General features: G+C 41.4%; 1 protein-coding gene across 1 annotated transcript; it reads right to left on the reverse strand.

Moving 5' to 3' along the window:
• Nucleotides 1-8,178: 8,178 nt before the first annotated feature.
• Nucleotides 8,179-17,708, reverse strand: LOC311270893 (high-affinity choline transporter 1-like; the record flags this gene model as incomplete). The annotated part of the gene is made up of 8 exons (XM_084376120.1): nucleotides 8,179-8,901; nucleotides 9,113-9,330; nucleotides 11,816-11,969; nucleotides 12,158-12,301; nucleotides 12,686-12,834; nucleotides 12,926-13,081; nucleotides 14,623-14,739; nucleotides 17,525-17,708. The coding sequence occupies 8 exons, from the start codon at nucleotides 17,706-17,708 to the stop codon at nucleotides 8,341-8,343; spliced, it is 1,683 nt and encodes a 560-aa protein (XP_084232246.1). The 3' UTR covers nucleotides 8,179-8,340.
• Between the last annotated feature and the right edge of the window lie 1,718 nt (nucleotides 17,709-19,426).

Consider the following 19,426-nt stretch of genomic DNA (forward strand, 5'->3'; position numbering starts at 1 on the left):
AATATAGGTCTTTATATTTTAATGGTATTATAAAAAATATAACTACAAAGGGTGTTATCCCAATTTAATGTGGTGTGTCTCAACATTATGTTGTAATAGTGGTATGATATTATAAAAATGGAATATATAACTTTGTGCCCATCTGGTACAATAGACACATCAGATTTTAAAATCTAAACTGGGAATTTACAACAAAAACATTATATTTGATATTTGTTGATTAATTTATTTTATTGAACCTGCCCACAGTAGCTTAGGATGCCTATTAATGACATCAGACAGTTCAGAGTGATTCTGGAGCCTTGATTGATTATTATAAACACAAAACACACAGATTTGTCTGATTGGAATGGCTGACTGAAGCATGCAAGAGGACAAAATCAAGTGCCATTGCGTGTACACGTGTACCACACAGGTGTCTTCAAGTCTATGTGGGTGTTGCATTTGATGACATGCAGAGCACATGTGTTTAGTGAGCTGGAGGAGCAACAAACATCAAAATCACATTTTTATATCTTTATGTGTGCAAAATATCCATACATTTTTTTTTCAAGAAATCAGAAACCGAGTGATCAGCTATCCTCAATGTAGTCCTTATCGACCAAGATGAAGCTCTGAATTTAGCTGACAGACTTTGACGCTGATTTTATGCTAACCATTTTGAAATAGATTTGCTGTATTAGCCTGTTCAACAGGTGTTTGCAGTGATAATGTATAACCTGGATTCGGTCTCCACTGAGAAGATAGTATCCAAAATAAAGTCGGATTTCAAAAGTTGACAGCACTGTTTGCAGACTTTGAGACATTACAGTTCTCATACCAGATTGAGACGCAGCTGGTCATTATGCTCTCCAAAGTACTCCTGTAGAAAGTGGTAAGGATGGTAGGTGGAAGATGTGCTCTTCTCAGCCGTCGCAGGAAGTGGAGCCGCTGGTGGGCTGATATGTGCTGGGACCAGGTCAGGCCGTTGGTGATGTGCACCCCCAGGAACTTGGTGCTCTGGACGATCTCCACAGCAGCGCCCTCTATGTAGAGAGGAGTGTGAGTGGGCTGCTTCCCCCTGAAGTCGACAGTGATCTTCTTGGCATATACAAAAACTTTAATCAATGAGGTAAATTTACTTCCATTGAAGACATGGTGCCACTCAAAATATCAAAAGAGCCAGCCCCACTGTAACTCTGCTGACACTCCTGTAGTCCAGGTCATTTTTTATAAAGACGCTTTTTGCCACTAGATGGACACCTAAGATCACAAATTACCCATTGATGTCAGACCAGTGATATGCTGCTGTTGAACTCCTAAATAATCACCCCAAATGCTATCATGTTACAACAAACAACCGTGGAGTGAAAGTTACATTACCACAAAACCCCTAAACTCACTTACTTTACAAACAGGCTGTAGGAAGTGAGGACACATGTCATCCCATAGGTAAAAAGAAACACTCACCTGAAGTCATAGAGGCCTTGTTTTATCTTTTATCACTAAAATTGTGTTTTTGTTTTTACTCAAATTTTCACAATGTCCTAAACATCAATGAGCCAGGACTGGGACTCGTACCAACTTCTAACTTCAGTTTTATCGCAAATTAAGTATAATTTTTTAGAGAGAACCAGGAGTTTATTGAATAATGTGAGGGGACCCATCCAAACATTTTTTGTTTTGATCTTAAACGCACACCTTATTAATTTTTTATATACCATCCAACCGCAACAGCTGCCACCACATGACTGAAAACCATGAGAGAAACAGCTGACAGTTTGAAGATGGTTGGTCCTTGAGTGTCTGCTGCTTCTAGAGTCACTCTGTGTACACATGAGCTCACATTGTTATATCTGTGAAATGGAGTGACTAGCACCCAAGGACAATTATTGAAAACAGAGTCGACTATCTACCTCTCTGTAACTTTCCACTTACATTGTGGACAGCCCAGTGAAGGATCAGAGAAGAGGGAAAGGCAGCAAGTGAAGCGCTCTCACCACATATATGAGATAATATTAAAGGATAACTACCGTTTTTTACAACCTGGACCTTATTTCTAGCAAAATATATGATCATTTACTCACCCAGATAACTTTGGTGTCATTTGGCGTCGTTCGAAAAATTAGATCCAGTGTAGCGCCGCGTATATCCATATAATGCGAGTGACGGGGCACCGAAGCGCAGCCTCTATGAGCATTATCTGACACGAAACTAGTTAATTTCACCAATATTTTGTTACGATACGCTAGTGCTATTCCCCTCTGTGTCCGAGCTTGTCTGTTGTCAACATCCGGGGTCTGTAGGTTGAGCTACTACCTCTGACCTGGAAGATGTCATCTCTGAGCTGCGCGCGCACCCGCGACAGCCCGGCTTGTTTACCTGTAGCTGCTACTGCTAGTTTGACCCCGGATGTTGATAACAGACGAGCCCGGACTCAGAGGGGAATTGCACTAGCATATCATGACAAAATATTGGTGAAATTAACTAGTTTTGTGGCAGATAATGTGTTATATAGAAGCTGTGTTTCGGTGCCCCGTCACTCGCATTATATGGATATAGTGGCGCCACACCGGATCTAATTTCGTCCGAACGACTTCAAATGACACCAAAGTTATCTGGGTGAGTAAATGATCATATATTTTGCCAGAAATAAGGTTCAGGTTGTAAAAAACGGTAGTTATCCTTTAAGCACTCTTCAGAAGGGGCACCACATCCATTGATTAATTGATCGATTTATTAAGTGATGAGGAGGAAAAAAAATCACATCGAATGAATCAGTCTTATATCTGAAATTTGGAAATTCTGATTACATTGACCTCCATCTCTGTCACACTGTAAGGGAAAACACAAATACAACAACTTAATTCAAGATACGTACTGAACTACTAAGGGACATGGATGATGAATAAGGACCACTAAACATATATACATACATATATACAACTAGAGTGGATGAGACATGAATGAATCAATCAATCAATCAATCCTTTATTTGTCATTGCCATAAATAACAACGAAATTCCGTTGGAGCATACAACCTTACATAGTGAAAAAGTGCATAGTGCAAAAAGTGCAAGATGTGCAATGGTGCAGAATCCCACGGGCATGTCATGTACACAAAAGAAGGACAAAAACACAAGGGGCGCCAGAGTACATTGTCAGAGGTAGTATGGTGTGTGCTGCAGCAATGCAGAGACCAGTTCACAGTTATTGTAAGATGGAGTGTGGTTACTGTCCATGTGGGGCGGGGAGAGAGAGGAGGGGGGCACTGTTCAGCAGCCTCACTGCCTGAGGGTACAGGCTGTGGGCCATTCTGGTGGTTCTGGCAGATAAGGCCCTGTACCTTCTACCTGAGGGCAGCAGATGGAACAGGTGATGGGCTGGGTGGTGTTGGTCATGCAGGATGTTACGCACTCTCTTCAGACAGCGGGAGGTGTAGATGGTACTGATCTCTGGTAGAATGGTCCCCATGATTTTCCCCGCTGTTTTTACCACCCGCTGGAGTGCCTGCTGTTCGGCCTTAGTGCAGCTGGAGAACCACACAAGGAAACCGTACGTCAGAACACTGCTGATGGCACAGTTGTAGAAGTTCACCATCAGCTGTTTCTGGATCCCGGCATTCTTCAGTTGCCTCAGGTAGTAGAGCCGTTGCTGGGCCTTTCCTACTGCTGAGGCGGTGTTGATGCCCCAGGACAGGTCCTCAGTGATGGTCACTCCCAGGAATTTGAAGTGCGCCACCCTCTCCACCGCCTCGCTGCCGATAGAGAGTGGAAGGTGGCTGTTTTGTCTCTTTTTGCGGGGGTCCACAATAATCTCCTTGGTCTTCTTGATGTTCAGTATGAGATTATTACCCACACACCATGCTGTTAGATGTTGCACTTCAGTCCTGTAATCCGTCTCATTATTGTTGTTGATCAGTCCGAGCACTGTGGTGTCGTCGGCAAATTTAACAATGAGATTGGAGGGAGAAGAAGCAGAGCAGTCATGTGTGTACAGGGTGTAGAGCAGAGGACTGAGCACACACCCTTGGGGGGCCCCGGTGTTGATTGAAAGGGTGGAGGACGTGTACTTGTCCACTCTCACACTCTGTGTTTCGTTTTGTGAGAAAGTCCACAATCCAGTTGCACAGTGAGATGTTTAGTCCAAGATGGTGTAATTTAGCTTGGAGCTTGAGAGGCCGGATTGTATTAAAGGCCGAGCTAAAGTCGACAAAGAGGAGTCTCGCATAGGTGTTCTTCTGCTCAAGATGCTCCAGTAGTGAATGAAGCACAATGGCAATAGCGTCCTCAGTCGACCTGTTCTGTTTGTACGCAAACTGGTGTGGATCAAGTGTTGGTGGTATTGCGCCTTTAATGTGTTTGATGACCAGTCTCTCAAGGCATTTGGCGGGAATGGGGGTGAGTGCCACAGGTCTGTAGTCGTTCAGACATGTGACATTTGACTGCTTGGGGATGGGAACAATGGTGGCTGCCTTGAAGCAGGCGGGGACCCATGATGTAGACAGTGATATGTTGTAGATGGAGGTGAAGACATCCGTTAACTCCGCAGCACAGTCTTTCAGCACCCGGCCCAGCACGCCGTCCGGCCCGGCTGCCTTCCTGATGTTAATGCTGCGGAGAACACGTCTCACCTCATGAGAGCTCAGGACTGGAGCAGGGTCAGAGGAAGGAAGGGGGGGCAGCACAGAGTCTGTGTTTTCCCTGTCAAAGCGGGCGTAGAAGTGGTTTAAGTCCTCAGCCAGGGTGGCATCAGCTGAGGGAGATGTTCCTGTTGCCTTGCTCTTGTAGTCTGTGATGGCCTTGATGCCCTCCCATACCTGCCTGGAGTTCGTCGAGTTGTTGAAACAGGCTTCAATACGCCTCCTGTGTTATTTGTTTGGCAGTATTGATGCCCTTCCTCAGTGCAGCCCTGGTTCTACTGTATGCCTCAGGATCCCCGGAGCTATGTGCCCAGTCCCTGGCTCGGATCAGCTGTTCTACACTGTGTGTCATCCAAGGTTTCCTGTTCAGATACACACAAGAATGTTTCCAAGATGTAACTGTAGGGAAACATGCCTAACGCTCTCATGTGGACCTTTGACCTGCTGAGGCCCTGTTGTTTTTTTCATTATTAACACTTTCCATCTGTGTGAGGACGTTATCAGGATGGAGACGCCGGGATGTCTCCCCGTGTTATCTCTTAGGAGGGAGAACAACACTCTCTCGTCATAAAACCACCAGAGGGAATCAGTTTGAATTAATTTACGATGGTAACCCCCCTGTACGAACTGTTTTTGACCTAACAAACAGGAACATTCCTTTCACACAGGTCAAACGAAGGAAACATATGAAGCTACTTCTCCTTTAAAACCTCAACCAAAGGAACCGGGATTGTTTGTGATAAGTTGTGTGATACAATGTCTTTATAATTGTAATTAGGTAACACGTCTGATGGACCGATCTTGCTATCTGTCCCTCAGACTCACCCTTCTTCTCCCTACTTCCCAATACACACACTAGAGAAAAGGACGGTGGAAACCCCCCCCTTTCTCTACCTCCTCTCTTTGAAGAGATTAACGACACATCTGTTTCAGTGTTATCTTTGGTACATTCCAAACAAATGGTCAGAGTTTCCTCTAGACTTCAGAAGCATTTCTAATTAACCATTAAATCAGAGTCTCACCTGTTTAATTCTTACAATTTGAAATCCAGTAAAATAAGCTCATCAAACTGAACCAATTCCTAAGTTTCTGTGATGAACATGGACTGAGATCCTGCTTAATGCTCACTGGTGTCTGGTGTTTGGTGGAGTCACAGTGCCATCTAGTGGTAAGTTATGGTTAACTGGATTAGACTGTCGGAGATCCTTTTTTTTCTAACGTGTTTATAAACTACAATTTAAAAGTCTGTAAAATGTTTTTCTTTACAAGCCTTAAGCTAACACTAGAAGGAACATGTATAAGTGACCAGTTTCATCAGTCCTACGTTATCTTCAAGTGTATTCTTATGTTCTGATCCAGTGTTGATTTCATTTAAGTGTTCAATGATTTTAATCAGATCATACTGTCTTATTGTTTCACAAAAGTCCATCTACTTTTGCCATGGTAAAGTTCTGAGAAAGGCTAAGCGCGATTTCGAAGCGTTAACTTGATAGTTGGAATTAATTAAGTTTAAAGGTGTGGAATTAAAACATCCACACTGGGAGTGTGGTCAGTACGCCCCTTTGCTCCGCCTGCACCACCAGAACTATTAAAACCAAGGGACAGAGCTCCCTCTCTCTCTCTTTCTCTTTCTTTGCTCTCTTCTTTTGCTTAATTTTTCAACACTTTACTTTGCTTCTTTTTGTAACAAGCTCCTAGGTATAAAAATCTCCGTACAATCGACCACGTGCGATAATCTTTAAGAGCTTTTATTTTTGTTAGATGTTAATAGAAGTAAGTTCCGTTCTTACTATTTTTGTTAAGTATCACTATTTTATTCAGTGGAACAGAATTCAGTTTAATTATTCTTGTATTGAGAAACAACTGAGGAAGCGCCAGGCCAGCGTTATCCTTTCGTTATCCTCGTCAGGAAAGTTAAATATCAGTTGAATTAGAGTTAAAAGTCACCACTCAGAGTGTGAAGATAAACAACAGTCTTTTTTAAGACTAAAAACGCCAAGCAAAACGTGCAGTGTCACTGCCTGTTTCCACAAACCTAGGACCACGGTTTGCAACGACTTTGTGCCAAGCTGAAGTTACGCTGCCCTCTACGCTCACGAGCGGTACCATCCCGCTGGGCAGCGAACCGGACCATCCTCTGCTGAGCGCTGGACCAGCTGATCTCTCTCCGACACCTGGACGAGAGAGAGCCGCCTGCTGTGAGGTCGACCGACCGCATCTTCCCTCCTTCGTCGGGACCCGCAGCTACCGCGAGCCAGCAATCCATCAGACGAAATCCGGCAGAAAGATCGAAGCAAAAGACTTCTCCACTCTTCAGACGAAGTAGGCTAAGCATCTTGCACACGTTTCACTAAACGTTCATGAGTTGGTGTTCTTTTAATTCCTAATTCATAATAATCTTTTCACAAGACAAGTCCGGTTAGGGTCTCGTTAGTATCAAAATTACTCTCGTAACATTTGAATGCTGCCCAGACTCACGACTTTACCATCGCTCACATCCACCTTAAATAATCCTGTCACTTTAACCATATAGTCTTCACATTTCTGTTTGTTTTATTGTTGTCTGAATCATCATTTCATTTATTCACCTTGATTTATTTAGTAAATAAACATATTTAACCGTACGTCGTTGTCTGTGCTTACTTGCTTTGATGTGGAGAACCGAGGAAACTGTATAAAGAAGTCACTAATTCAGCTATGAGACTAACTAAATTGATTTAAATTGATACAAGTCAACCTTGTTTAGTCGGATTTGATTAATTACCTCCGGATTATTCAAATAGACAAAACATCGGAGGTGGTGCCCCATTAACGAGTGTTTTATTAATCTTCAGTGATTAATACCTTGCCTTTAATACAGTGTATCTCCTACATAACGTTATCCACACAGAAGTTGATGTAGCATAGGACAGTGGAGGTGTATTCGTCCATGGATTCACGAGTGTCTGTGCCCTGCTCTCTGAATACATCCCAATCCGTGTGGTGGAAACAGTCCTGCAGCATAGGAATGGCGCCTTCTGGCCATGTTCTCATTGATTTGGTGATAGACCCAGCGCTCTTAATCTTAGGTGTATACCGTGGGTGTAACAGCAGAGAGAGATGGTCTGACAGACCCAGGTGTGGGTAGGCCTGAGCCTTGTATGCATCTGCTATGTTAGTATACACTTGGTCCAGCGTGTTCTTTCCCCTAGTAGCACATTTCACATTACGATGGAATTTGTGAAGAACTGTTTTCAAGTCAGCATGGTTGAAATCCCCAGCTGCTATAAAAACACTGTCCGGATGAGCTACTAAGCTGTCGTTTATGCTGTCGTTATGCTGTGAATTATGTCGTTATTACACGTTTGCTGACAGAATGAATGAATGAAGTAGTTAATGTAGTCGAAAACCATTCAAGAACGCAAAAAGGGAATACTTCACTAAGATCAATAAAAGTAAAAATCAGAATTAGCTCTGCCTCAACGTTTTCAGGAAAAACCTTGGCAATGAACCATGCAACTGAGAAGCCAATCTCAAACACAAAATTCATTCAGGGCTACAGTATGTGCCGGGTGACTTCCTTTTATTGGAGTGAATAAGCAACATCTTGGGACACATGATCGTTTTATAGTACATTGATGTTTTTCATAATTCTCCAGAGTGACTTTGAGATACTTACTAGGATCTACTCGTCAATATTATACTTTAATAAAACAGATACTACTGTACACGCAGGAACACTAACAACTTGTGCTACTCATTGGCTCTGATGCTTCATTCTGAGAGTTGTCTCGGTTCAATTTCTCATTCTCATCATGTTCTGTGGTGTCACCTATTGGTGTCAGTGGTTGTGGTGAGTGCTGGACTTTCACTTTGAACACATCCCACTTCTCAGGAAGCATGCCTTTGTTGAAGAGCACAGAAGCCAGATAGGAGAACAACAAGATGGCAGCAATGGCAGACAGTGCGGCGATGGTCCTAACTGGAGAGTACTGGACATAAACATCATCCTCAAGAGTGCATCCTGGGAAGTGTATGACTGGTGCTAACCCTAGTAACGGGACTCCACTGAACAGTCTTAATGGTATTCCCACCAGACAGCCCATAATAGCCCCGTAACCATTGGAGATGTTGAAGAAGAGGACGCAGACGAGTTGAGGGAAAATTACAATGTAGGCCACTTCAGCAGCCACAAACCAGAACAAAAGGAGGCTGGTTTTCAGGCTGGTGAGTGATGTACCAACCAAGCCCACTACCAACACAGAAGCACGGATCACCCACTGAACCTCTCTGTCTGATGCCTGAAGAGGAAAAAGAAGAGGCAGAAGAACAGGTAAACAGTAAATGAATGAGACTGTCCTGCTTTCAAATACCTCTATCCCTGCTTTCTTAGCTTGTTTTCTATCATGCTACTTTATTCCATTCATTCTGTTCTGCATTCCATTGCTTCCATTTTAAAATAAGTGTGACACCTTCAGTGTCACAGTGAGTGAATAGAGCAAATTTTCTCACCTGAGGCCTCAGGACGTTCTTGTAGATGTTGGAGCTGAAGACAGAAGCTGCAGAAAGCAAAAAAGAGTCGGCTGATGACATCACAGCGGCGGCCACACATCCAATACCGATGATGGAGACGGCAGATGGTGCGAGGTGTTGCAGGGCGATGGGCAGAACTAGAGCTGCTTCCCCACGTTCAAATGGAGATGGCGAACCATAGGTAGTCAGGTTCCAGTCTGAAGCATGGACACAAAAGAAGGAAAGATGGAAAAATGGTCACATTATCTGTCTTACTCTGCTGTATATACCAAGAGGTGAGCGCTGTGTGATAAGATAGACAAAGCAGAGAGGGCTGTGTTGATCATTTAACCCCGACCTGCTATTCAAATCAAACCACCCAAATGCCCCAGGTGTCTATCTGCAATGATATTCCTCGGGACATGCTGAACAACTTTGTCTTAGTCTAGCTGCATGATATCCTCATCTTGTCCCTGAATGAAGAGACTCACGTACAGCATGTTCACCAGGGTCTGCAGTGCCTCCTTGACCACCAGCTCTTCATGAAAGCAGAGTTTGAGTTTCATGTCTCCTCAGTCTCATTCCTGTGTTTTGTCTTATCGTCTAACAACATTCAGATGGACCTCGCTAATGTTAGTACTGTAGCTGGCTGGCCTATGCCTACCAGTCAAAAGCTAGTGCCATGTTTTCTCAGGTTTGCTTAATTCTATAGAAAGCTCTTAAGGAAGTTTCACCCCGGCACCCACACTTGCAGTTTGTGGTGGGGGTGGATGCCTCAGATGTTGCCGTTTGGGAGATGCTCCCTCATAACTCCACTGAGGATAAGAAACTCCATCCCTGTGCCTTCAGAGGTTGGAAGCTTTCCCCTACAGAGAGGAATTCAGATGTGAGGAACAGAGAGCTGCTGGCACTGAAGGTGGCATTGGAGGAGTGGCGTCACTAGTTGGAGGGAGTGAGTATCCTTTGCTTGTTTGGATCCACCACAAGAACTTGAAGTACACTTGCAGCCAAGCAACTCAACACCAGACAGGCCAGGTGGGCTCCATTTTATTCAACTGTACTCTGCTAAGAATATTAAACCTGACATCCCGTCTCATCTGTTTGACTATGACTCCTCTGCCAAGTCTCCAACCTACAATTGGCCTCCTCCTGCATTGTTGGAGGTGGGTTGTTAAAAAGAGAGTACAGAGTCCTCTCACTCCCAGGTCATCCGTTTGGCCCACACCTTCTGCTTCTCTTGTAATCCTTGAGTCCAGCAGACAATCTTCATCATAAGACAGTGCAACTGGTTTTGGTTTATGGAGAAGGAGTTAGGGGAGTATGCAGCTGCTTGCTCAGTATTTGACCAGAACAAAGCCTCCTGACGTCCTCCTCCGGGACTCCTATACCCACTCCCGATGCTGCATTGTCCCTGGTCAGGCATCTCTCTGGACTTCATCACAGTCTGCCTCCTTCTAAAGGTAACACCACCATCCTCACTGTTGTTGACAGATTCTCCAAAATGGTTCATTTTATCCCTCAATCCCAACTGCTCACCACAGAAATGGTGGAGGTGAGGTTGTCCCATGTGTTTTGCCTGCATGGCTTTGCAAGTGATACGGTTTCTGATCGTGGACCCCCATTTAGATCAATGTTTTGTTTTGTTCTCTGCCTGGAGCCATGGTCAGACTCTATTCCGCCTACCTTCCCCATACCAATGGCCAGGACTGAATGGCTTGACCAGGAGCTGGAAACTGGCCTACGCTGCCTTCTCTCCAAGAATCCAGCCACCTGTAGCAAACACCCCATCTGGGTTCAGTATGCTTGCCATGCTGTCACTCTGGTCAGCCTTCGCTGAGGCGTAAACACTCTGTCATCGTTGTCATGTATTGAATGGGGCTCTCCAGAACAGGATAGCTGATTGCCGGCAATTACCTGCTCCCTCTTACTGGCCTGGACTAAGGATTTTTCTGTCAATGCTGGTTCTCCTCCATCAAGTGCTTTCTTACAGTTGTCACCTTGGTCATTGGGGCCAGTACTTGGTGGATTGGGAGGGTATATTTTTCTCCTAAATACTTTCTTTTCAATATTTTAATACTTTCAATATTCTTATATTAAATCTTGTTTTGTTCAGTGTTATCTGTTACTCTGTGTTGTCAGGAAGACCAAGAGTCAAGCAATTTCAATTCCTGAATATAACTGTGTATGTATTGCAGAAATTGACAATAAAACTGACTTTGACTTTGACTTATGGACTGGAGAGGCAATTGTGGGTTCCCACCAGCAACATTAAGGACCCAGACTACCATGTATCTTGGCATCTGCCCTCACTATTCCACTTTTACGTGAATTTCAGAGGATGTTCAAGTGCACTTAAGCTGAGGGAAAGGTGGCTTCCATTAAGTTGACAACCCTCTGGTTGGACAGTCTTCCATGACTGTTAAAGTAAATCATAAATCATTCGTGTTCTTACATTAATGATTGATAAATTGATAAATTTTTGTTTTGAAAACATTTAAAAACCAAAGAAAACAAATAGTATCATTAAAGCTTTCAAGAAAAATTAGTTAAGAATAACAACATGGAAACAGAAAGAATATAAAACCTTGACAACAAATTCAGATAAAAGAATTCTCAAAAAATAGCACAGTTTACAGTTTACAATGATCAGAATATAGACATTAGCTTTGACAGTTTAACTCAGTATGTAAAAGCTTTTAATACCTGTGGATGCGGTGGCAGCCCCGAGCAGTATTGGAGGTATTATAAGTACTAGATAGACAAAAGCAGCAAGAAAGCATGAGCGCTTTGCTGTGGCTGAGGAAGAAGCTGACAAGGTCCTCTGGTGGAAGCACTGATATCCCAGACTCCCCAGTGCCTTAAAAGTAAAACAGTTAGATGGTTATTTTAATTACCAGTGTGGCATCTCTGTAAATCAGTCAAATGATAGTTATTTCCCTTGGACACTTACAGTCATGCTGTTTCTGGTATTATGCTCTGGCCACAAGCTGTTTTAATCTTTAGTTACAGTGAGTTAGTTCACAGTAATATTTGTTGTTTACTTACGAAGAATAAGAAATCATCAATCATGATCCAGGTCTTTTTCAGCTCTGGTTTACCAATCCAGGGAGCGTGTAAGGTGTTGTTCATCAACGTCTGGCTGATATCCGAGACAGAAGGATTCATCAAAACAAAGGGAACACAGAGCCACTGCAAAGACAAATATACAAATGTAAATGAATTCTGTGATCAATGTATGGTAGAGAACATATCAGGATGTGAGAGGAGGGGAGATTCCCCTCACCTAAGGTGTGGAGGTCAGAAAGTCATATGAGGGGCAATTCTCTTTGCCTGAGGTCTTTACAGGAAGGTAGATAGGATGACATTTACATTCCAATGAAACATCGAACTGTCACTGTCCGGCAGATGTAATGAAAACTGGCGTAAGAAGGCTTTCACAGTGGAACAATGGTGGCACATCCCAGAGTAGGCTGACCCTGACTTTAGCTGCGGGCTTGCTGGCCCTGCTGTAGAGTAGGTTAGTGTAAACCTCTAATGGAAATAGATTATATAAAGCATGTATAGCAAACAAACCAGGCTAATGAATACGAGGATCAGCTGTATAACATCTGTGTAGGCCACAGAGTAGAGACCTCCCAGCAGTGTGTAGATAATGGCGACGGCAGCAGAGATCCAGATGCACAAAGGAAAGGACAAATCCAGGACCACGCTCATAATTCCTCCTGTCAAACACATTCATACAGAAGTGTAAGAACACAGTTTATTATACATATCTGGATGTATGTATTTAAAGTACATACATATATACTGTACCTAAAGCAATTAATGTTGCTGGCACAGAGAGCACATCCAGAATAATTGAAGCCAGGCTCAGTCCAGCTGTCACTACTTTTCCGTACTTGATATGGAAAGGGTCCAGCATCGTCACATAGTTTGCTTCTCTCATTGGCTTGACGAACACTGAGCCGACTTGATTTGAGAAAGGACAGACCACAGGACAAATAGAAATAAAAATAGGGTGAGGAAAAGTTCTTGTCAGCCTTTTAACGTGTAAAAAAGCTTCAGTAAGGAAGCTGTAAATTCTTACATGCATCACTTCATCTCAGTAGAGGCTGAGTTGAAACACAGTATATGTTTGGACTGTGTATCCTCACTGTGCTTTATTAGTCAACAGTATTGAGTGTAGTGTAAATGTGTGGATGTGGAAGTGTAGTGAAGACGCAGATCACTTCATGATGACATGGTGAAGCTATAATTGAGCAAAAAAGGGTTTAAAAATATTATAATGTAGTTGTTATAAATCTCTCGTATCTTATGATGTTTGATTAGAAAGACCAGTTACTCTAATTCTAACAAATCTAATTTAGAGGATTCTGTCAGGGTCCTGCCATTTTAATTTCTTGGTATGTGTATTTTATGTGTGTTTCTTTGGTCTTTGTGGTATATTTTGCCCCTTTTTCTAGCGTTGTTTCTGTTTCCCTCTTGTTTTCTTCACCTGCCTGATTAGCCCAGCCCTGTTACCTGAGTTCATCTCCCTCATTAGCCCTTCCCCCTTTTCCAGTGTTTTTCCAGCTTTTTTTTCCAGCCTATCAGCACCTTCCCTGTTTCTAGTGTTTTTCTGTTCTCACCTGTGTTACTCCACCTCACTCTACCTGCACCTCATTAAATCTTTATTTAGTTTGTGTTTCAGTCCAGTCTTTTGTTCAGTCATTGTCGAGTCATTTGCTTAGTTTCTGATATTTTGCTTCCTTACTTTGATTTTGCCTTGTTTCCATGATCCTGCTTAGCTTACGTTATCTTGCTGTTCCTGTTTCTCTGATGTTCCTTCGTGTTTGCTTGCTCCTTGTATTGCCGTTATCCAGATTAAAACTTCATCCAATGCACCTCCTGTCTGCTTTCATACATTTGGGTCCACCTTCTGTGCTCCAGCATGACAGATTCACTTTCATTCATTATTTCATTTCCCTCCTGTTTTTACTGTGTACAGTTGCCATTACATTGTCATGTGAATTTGAACCTGTCTGTAAACAAAATATTTTAATTTGTTTTTCAGTTGCATAATTTTATTGCATAATCACTGCTGCCAGTTCCCATTCATGACATTATAATGCTGCGCTCCAGAAAAAAATTCAACCACTTTCTAGAAAAAGTACAATAGAACATCACTCACACTAAAAGTCCAACCTGTAAATCTTGATGTCACACAACAATGGCAGCACCCATGGGGAGGGGATAGGATGTGTTTTTAGCTGACAGTATTTGTATTAGTTAAAGTTTTTTTGTTGACTTTTGCAAACGAACAGCCTGTTTGCCTACTTGTACCTGCATGTCATCAATAAATCCCTGAAGTCATCCTGCTGCCTACTCTGTCTGCCTTTGTGTCCTATCTCTTTTGTGTACATCAAACTTCCTTGTTGCCTACAATATGACTTTCAGGTTTAATTAAGTAGTCTATATGTGTGTAATTATACAGACAGAAATACAGTATCTTTGTAAGTTTAAACTCTTACCAATTAAAAAAGACAAGCTGTATGCCACATGCATCACGATTGTCCATATTAGTCCAATGGAGGGCGTGTACACCATCTCAACTGTTCCAACAATGATTCCTCCTCCAAACCACGTAGCTACAGGGTGGATGATCACACATCAAGTAAAGGACAAAAAGCAGTGGACAAAAGGATGGGTGATAATTCATCATCATTAATAAAGTGAAAGGACAAGGAGACAGCACTGCTTTCCAGGTGTAGCAAGGAATTAATTTCAAATGAATTAAACTCCTCCTCTGCGTGATTGTCTAGATTTTCAAAAAACCTGAAACCCAGAAATAAAAAATAAAAACTTTCCTTGCTGATGATGACTTAAAAAATCATTCAGCAAGCTTTCAAGCTGCTTAGTCTCAGACACAATGCTTATTTTGTTCAAATGTCCGCCAATCAGCCTTTCTGATTTTATTTTCCTAAGAGGAAGCTGGAATTGCCTCAAAAAAGCCTCAGGGTCATTATACGAAAACGTGCCATTTACCATTCTTAATGTTTGATTTTCAAAGTACTGTTTTAAAAGTCTTTAAGCCCCTTTTTGGATGAAGTATATCCTTACCTTTCAGAAAAATGTGCCGTGCCATCTCAGGCCATCTTATTTTTTTATTTATTTTCACATATAATCAACATACATATGTGTTTTGTCAACCCTGTTACTGACATATCAGTTACTGTTTGAAAAGGTTTTAAATCCAAATTTAAAACAAATCTGATATACAGTGAAAGATACAACCCCCCTTGTTACACTAAGTGTGTTTACAAAGTGAGAATATTGAGGATTTGACTTTTTTCCATGAATGAATATGCTCATTTACAATTGACTCTTTCACAGCATCTTCTGTTTTAAGAAAACGTTATGAAAACAAAATAATAATACTACAATTTCTTTGTGTGGATTACTGGTCTCTTTTACTTAACATATACAATGAGTTGATTTTTACATTTGTCTTTTAATTTTTTACATTATATTAGAATATTATACAAGTAACAGGGTTGACAACAGTTACCGTATTGGTTATACTGCTTGTTTAAGTTACAGTTATGGCTATAATCAAGTTATAATGGGACATTCCTAAATCTCTCATTCAACATGACTAATCTGAATATTTTTTTTATTAAAATAAAAAGATCTTAATCTATCTAAAAAGATAGATCAGTATAGGTCAGTAACCTCAACAAATTGTAGCCCGCCTATCAGTAGAATAAATAGAAAAACATGATATTTAGGTATGAAACCTGCAAAAACATGTAAATACTATTGGAAAGACAAGTATATTTTCATGTACACACAAAAGCTTATACTTTCGTCAACCCTGTTACCCTAGAATGGTAACAGGGTTGACGAAAGTATATGATTTTGTTACGGTAACAGGGTTGACGAAAAATGTTATTGGCAGCCATTACTAGCCATGTGGTAAATGTAATGACACCACATGGTGTGCATTCATGAGAGGCTTAAATGTTGTTATATGTGTACATTTAAAATGTCAAACAAATAACTTTTTAAAGTATGCTTTTGGGGTAACAGGGCTGACACAATGAGCTCGTCCCCCCCTGTCAGACATTACATAACTCAAAGAAAATTCATTAAAAAAAGAGGACACTCACTTGTTTTTTCACCATCAACTTCATAAAAGGCAGATGATTTCACTACCTGGAATGATGCAACTTTTGGAACAGTCCATTATTTCTGAAGGGGTGTTTTCATTGAAAGTAACAGGGTTGACAACAACCCAGGGACCCGAGTAAATTGTTGTTTTTTTCAGCATTTAACACATATTAAGAATAAAATCCATTCATGAGTAATGAAACAACACTTGAGGCTTTATATAGGTTTAAGTTTTTATGTGATAGTTTGACTTTTTTGGCCTTACTAGCTAGTAAAGGTAGACAAATCATACTGTGGGACAGGCCATTTTTACATTTCTTGCAAGATGCTTTGCACAAAAAAGGGTTTAAAACTCTAAAAACAAAAGAAAAAAAAACTTTTAATTAGTTTGTATGTTACTAGGCTTATCAAGGAAACTAAACTATATATATATCTCTATATTATTTATTGTTTATTCAGATTTGCTGAGCAGTTTTGTTGGAGGGACACAAAATGGCAAGTTTTCGTATAACCACCCCTCAATTAAGGAGATACAAGTGACTGACTCTTGGAACTGGAGACCGTTGGCTGTTTTCATCTGTTTTTGTTGTCTTTTAATCTAAAGTTAAAAGATATGCTACAAAAAAAACCCAAAAACTAACGGCACTGAGTAGAGCACATACCTCTGTCAACGGCCAACAGTCCCATTTTATACTCATAGTCATAGTCATAGATGGCAGCCACCCAAATACAACTGGTGTTTGAAATACACATCCCTGCATTATTTTCTGACACATTAATGAAAATGTTGAAAAACGCTCACAATGAAGAGTGAAAAGATTGTCTGGGTCTGCTCACCCCCCCTCACTGTACATGAAAACCTTCACCTCTGTCATACAGAGTCTCTCCAGGCACACGGCCCTGTGCAGTATTTCAGTAGTGAAATAATTCATGTGCAATATTTCAGTGTGTGTTTTTACTTTATTGTCAAGTTAATTCATAGCATGTACTTTTTTATACAGTGTATATTTTGCTCCCTTTGTATTTCTTTGCTCCTCTCATAGCCTCTCTGACTTTCTTCTAGCAAGCTAACTTTGAGAGACACACCCAAGAGTTCCAGTCTACCTGTGCCACCCTGTGCCTGTGTAATCGGCAATAAAATACATCTTATTGTGAACTGGAAACTGTGTGTGTCCTTTTGCAACACCTACAATATAGAGAGAGAGTTTTGAAATCACAGTCATACAGTTTCCATCCTAGTTTTGCCAGCTGTGCTCTCCTCACCTGTCATTGTGAACATCCCCACCACCCAGTTTATGCTCCGGTTTCCCAGCAGGGTCATCTCCACTCCAGAGGCTGCACTTTTCTTCTGCTCCCTTTTGGACTTAAAAGAAGCCCAGATGCCGGTCCCAAGGACCAGGAGGTAGAAAAACACCATCGCTATCACTCCTGGGATGTTGACAGCCATGATGGACTGGTTGATGTCTGAGTGTCTGAGTGATAGACCAGCTGAGTATTTATAAAAGGAGGGAGACATTTCAGAGGAGAAACAGGAAAAACAACCGTCTCCTCCAACTGAAAGGTACATTGATGCCCTCTGGTGAAAAAAGCCAGCTTCAGTTGGCTGGTCCAGCTGGTTTCATTGTGTATCTTGTGATGTTAACAACTAGACAGTTGGAAGTTGTGTTACTCTTATATATTTTTGGCACTTTCCATTTGACTTGTATCTGAGAGAAACTTACACTCAGCACTCTGTATTCTATGATGTTTTATTGGTTTTTAAACTCTGGTCCTGGAGAAACAATATTCTTTTCTATTGTCACAGTTTCCCTTTGCTTTTAATCCATCTGAATTGTTTTGGTGTGAGTTGGCAGGTTTTGGAGATATTGCTTGTAGAGATGTCTGCCTTCTTGAATATAATGGAACTAGTTTAGCAGCTAGCAGCGTATTAATCTTTATCTTTCAGTGTTTAGACGTACTTATTTGTGTTTGTGTCTCTGCCCTCATTTGTTTTGTTGTTGCTGTGAATTTAACTTTTCAGCCACGTGCTGTTTGTCACTGCTTTTTTTATATTGCTTTAAATTGTGTATTTATCATTAATGTAAAACACTCTGACTTTGTATCCTTGAAAGCTGCTGTACAAATAAACTTTACTCTTTACGCTTACTTACTGATTTGATAGCATTCAGCTTGTGGTGCTGAACTTGACAACTCAATACATGGCTGTGTCAGCTTCTGGCAATTTTGTTAGCAAACATCACTGGCTTAGCAGTTTAAGTTTGCAGTTTGCAGTCACAAAATAGTGAATGAGTGAGCCGGGCCTCTAGGCTAGAATCGTCAGGGTTAATGTGTTTGCTAACATTAGTTGTTTTTTAGCTTCAAAGCTAGTGAGTGACACCAGCAGAGCTTTACAATTAACATTATAACTTGTAAACGTTTGTCTATCCTGTTGTTGTAGTGACACATACCAGGAAATGTGTCTAAATGAGCATAACACAGAGCCGGTCCGAGGCATAAGCGAACTAAGCGGCTGCTTGGGGCCCCCTGGCAACTAAGGGGCCCCCAATCGACAATTTATTTATTTTTTGTGTTTTTTTAATTTTATTTATTTTTTACTTGTGTAGCCAGGTGAACAAGACAGCAATACTGTTTTCAGACTGTTAAGACGGAGTTTAATTATTCTGTAGGGAATTATTACTGTGTTAGCAGTTTCTTTTTGTTTAGGTGACACTGTCACTTTAAGAGCAGCGCAGCGGTAGGTTGCGCGAGATGCAGTGTTAATGCTGTTACTTTTATAAATTGCAGTCGGGAATAAAAGACCCACAATGATTATTCTACTGTGTCCGGTCTCCTCATTTATGACCTGGCCACACTTGTTTACAACAAATGCAATCTCTGCTGTTGTATTTTGTTATTTTTCAATTCAAGTTCAGTAAACCACACTTAGTGCTTCACTTTGAAAATGAAAGTTTAAAATACATTTGTGATTTTAGTACCCTCTAAGGTTAAAAGGGGACTGATTTGGTGTAAATAAAAAACTATATTAATACAGGGGTCTACCAAGCCCAGGGGGCCAGAGGTCTAGAGGGGCCAGGAGCCCCAAAACATTTGTGGCATGTGAGCAAGGATGGATTACTGAATGAGTCTACCGGGCCCAAGAGGTCAAGGGGCCCTGAAGCCCAAGTC

The sequence above is a fragment of the Pagrus pagrus genome, assembly GCF_965226575.1.
Source record: "Pagrus pagrus genome assembly, chromosome: 15".
Taxonomy (NCBI): domain Eukaryota; kingdom Metazoa; phylum Chordata; class Actinopteri; order Spariformes; family Sparidae; genus Pagrus; species Pagrus pagrus.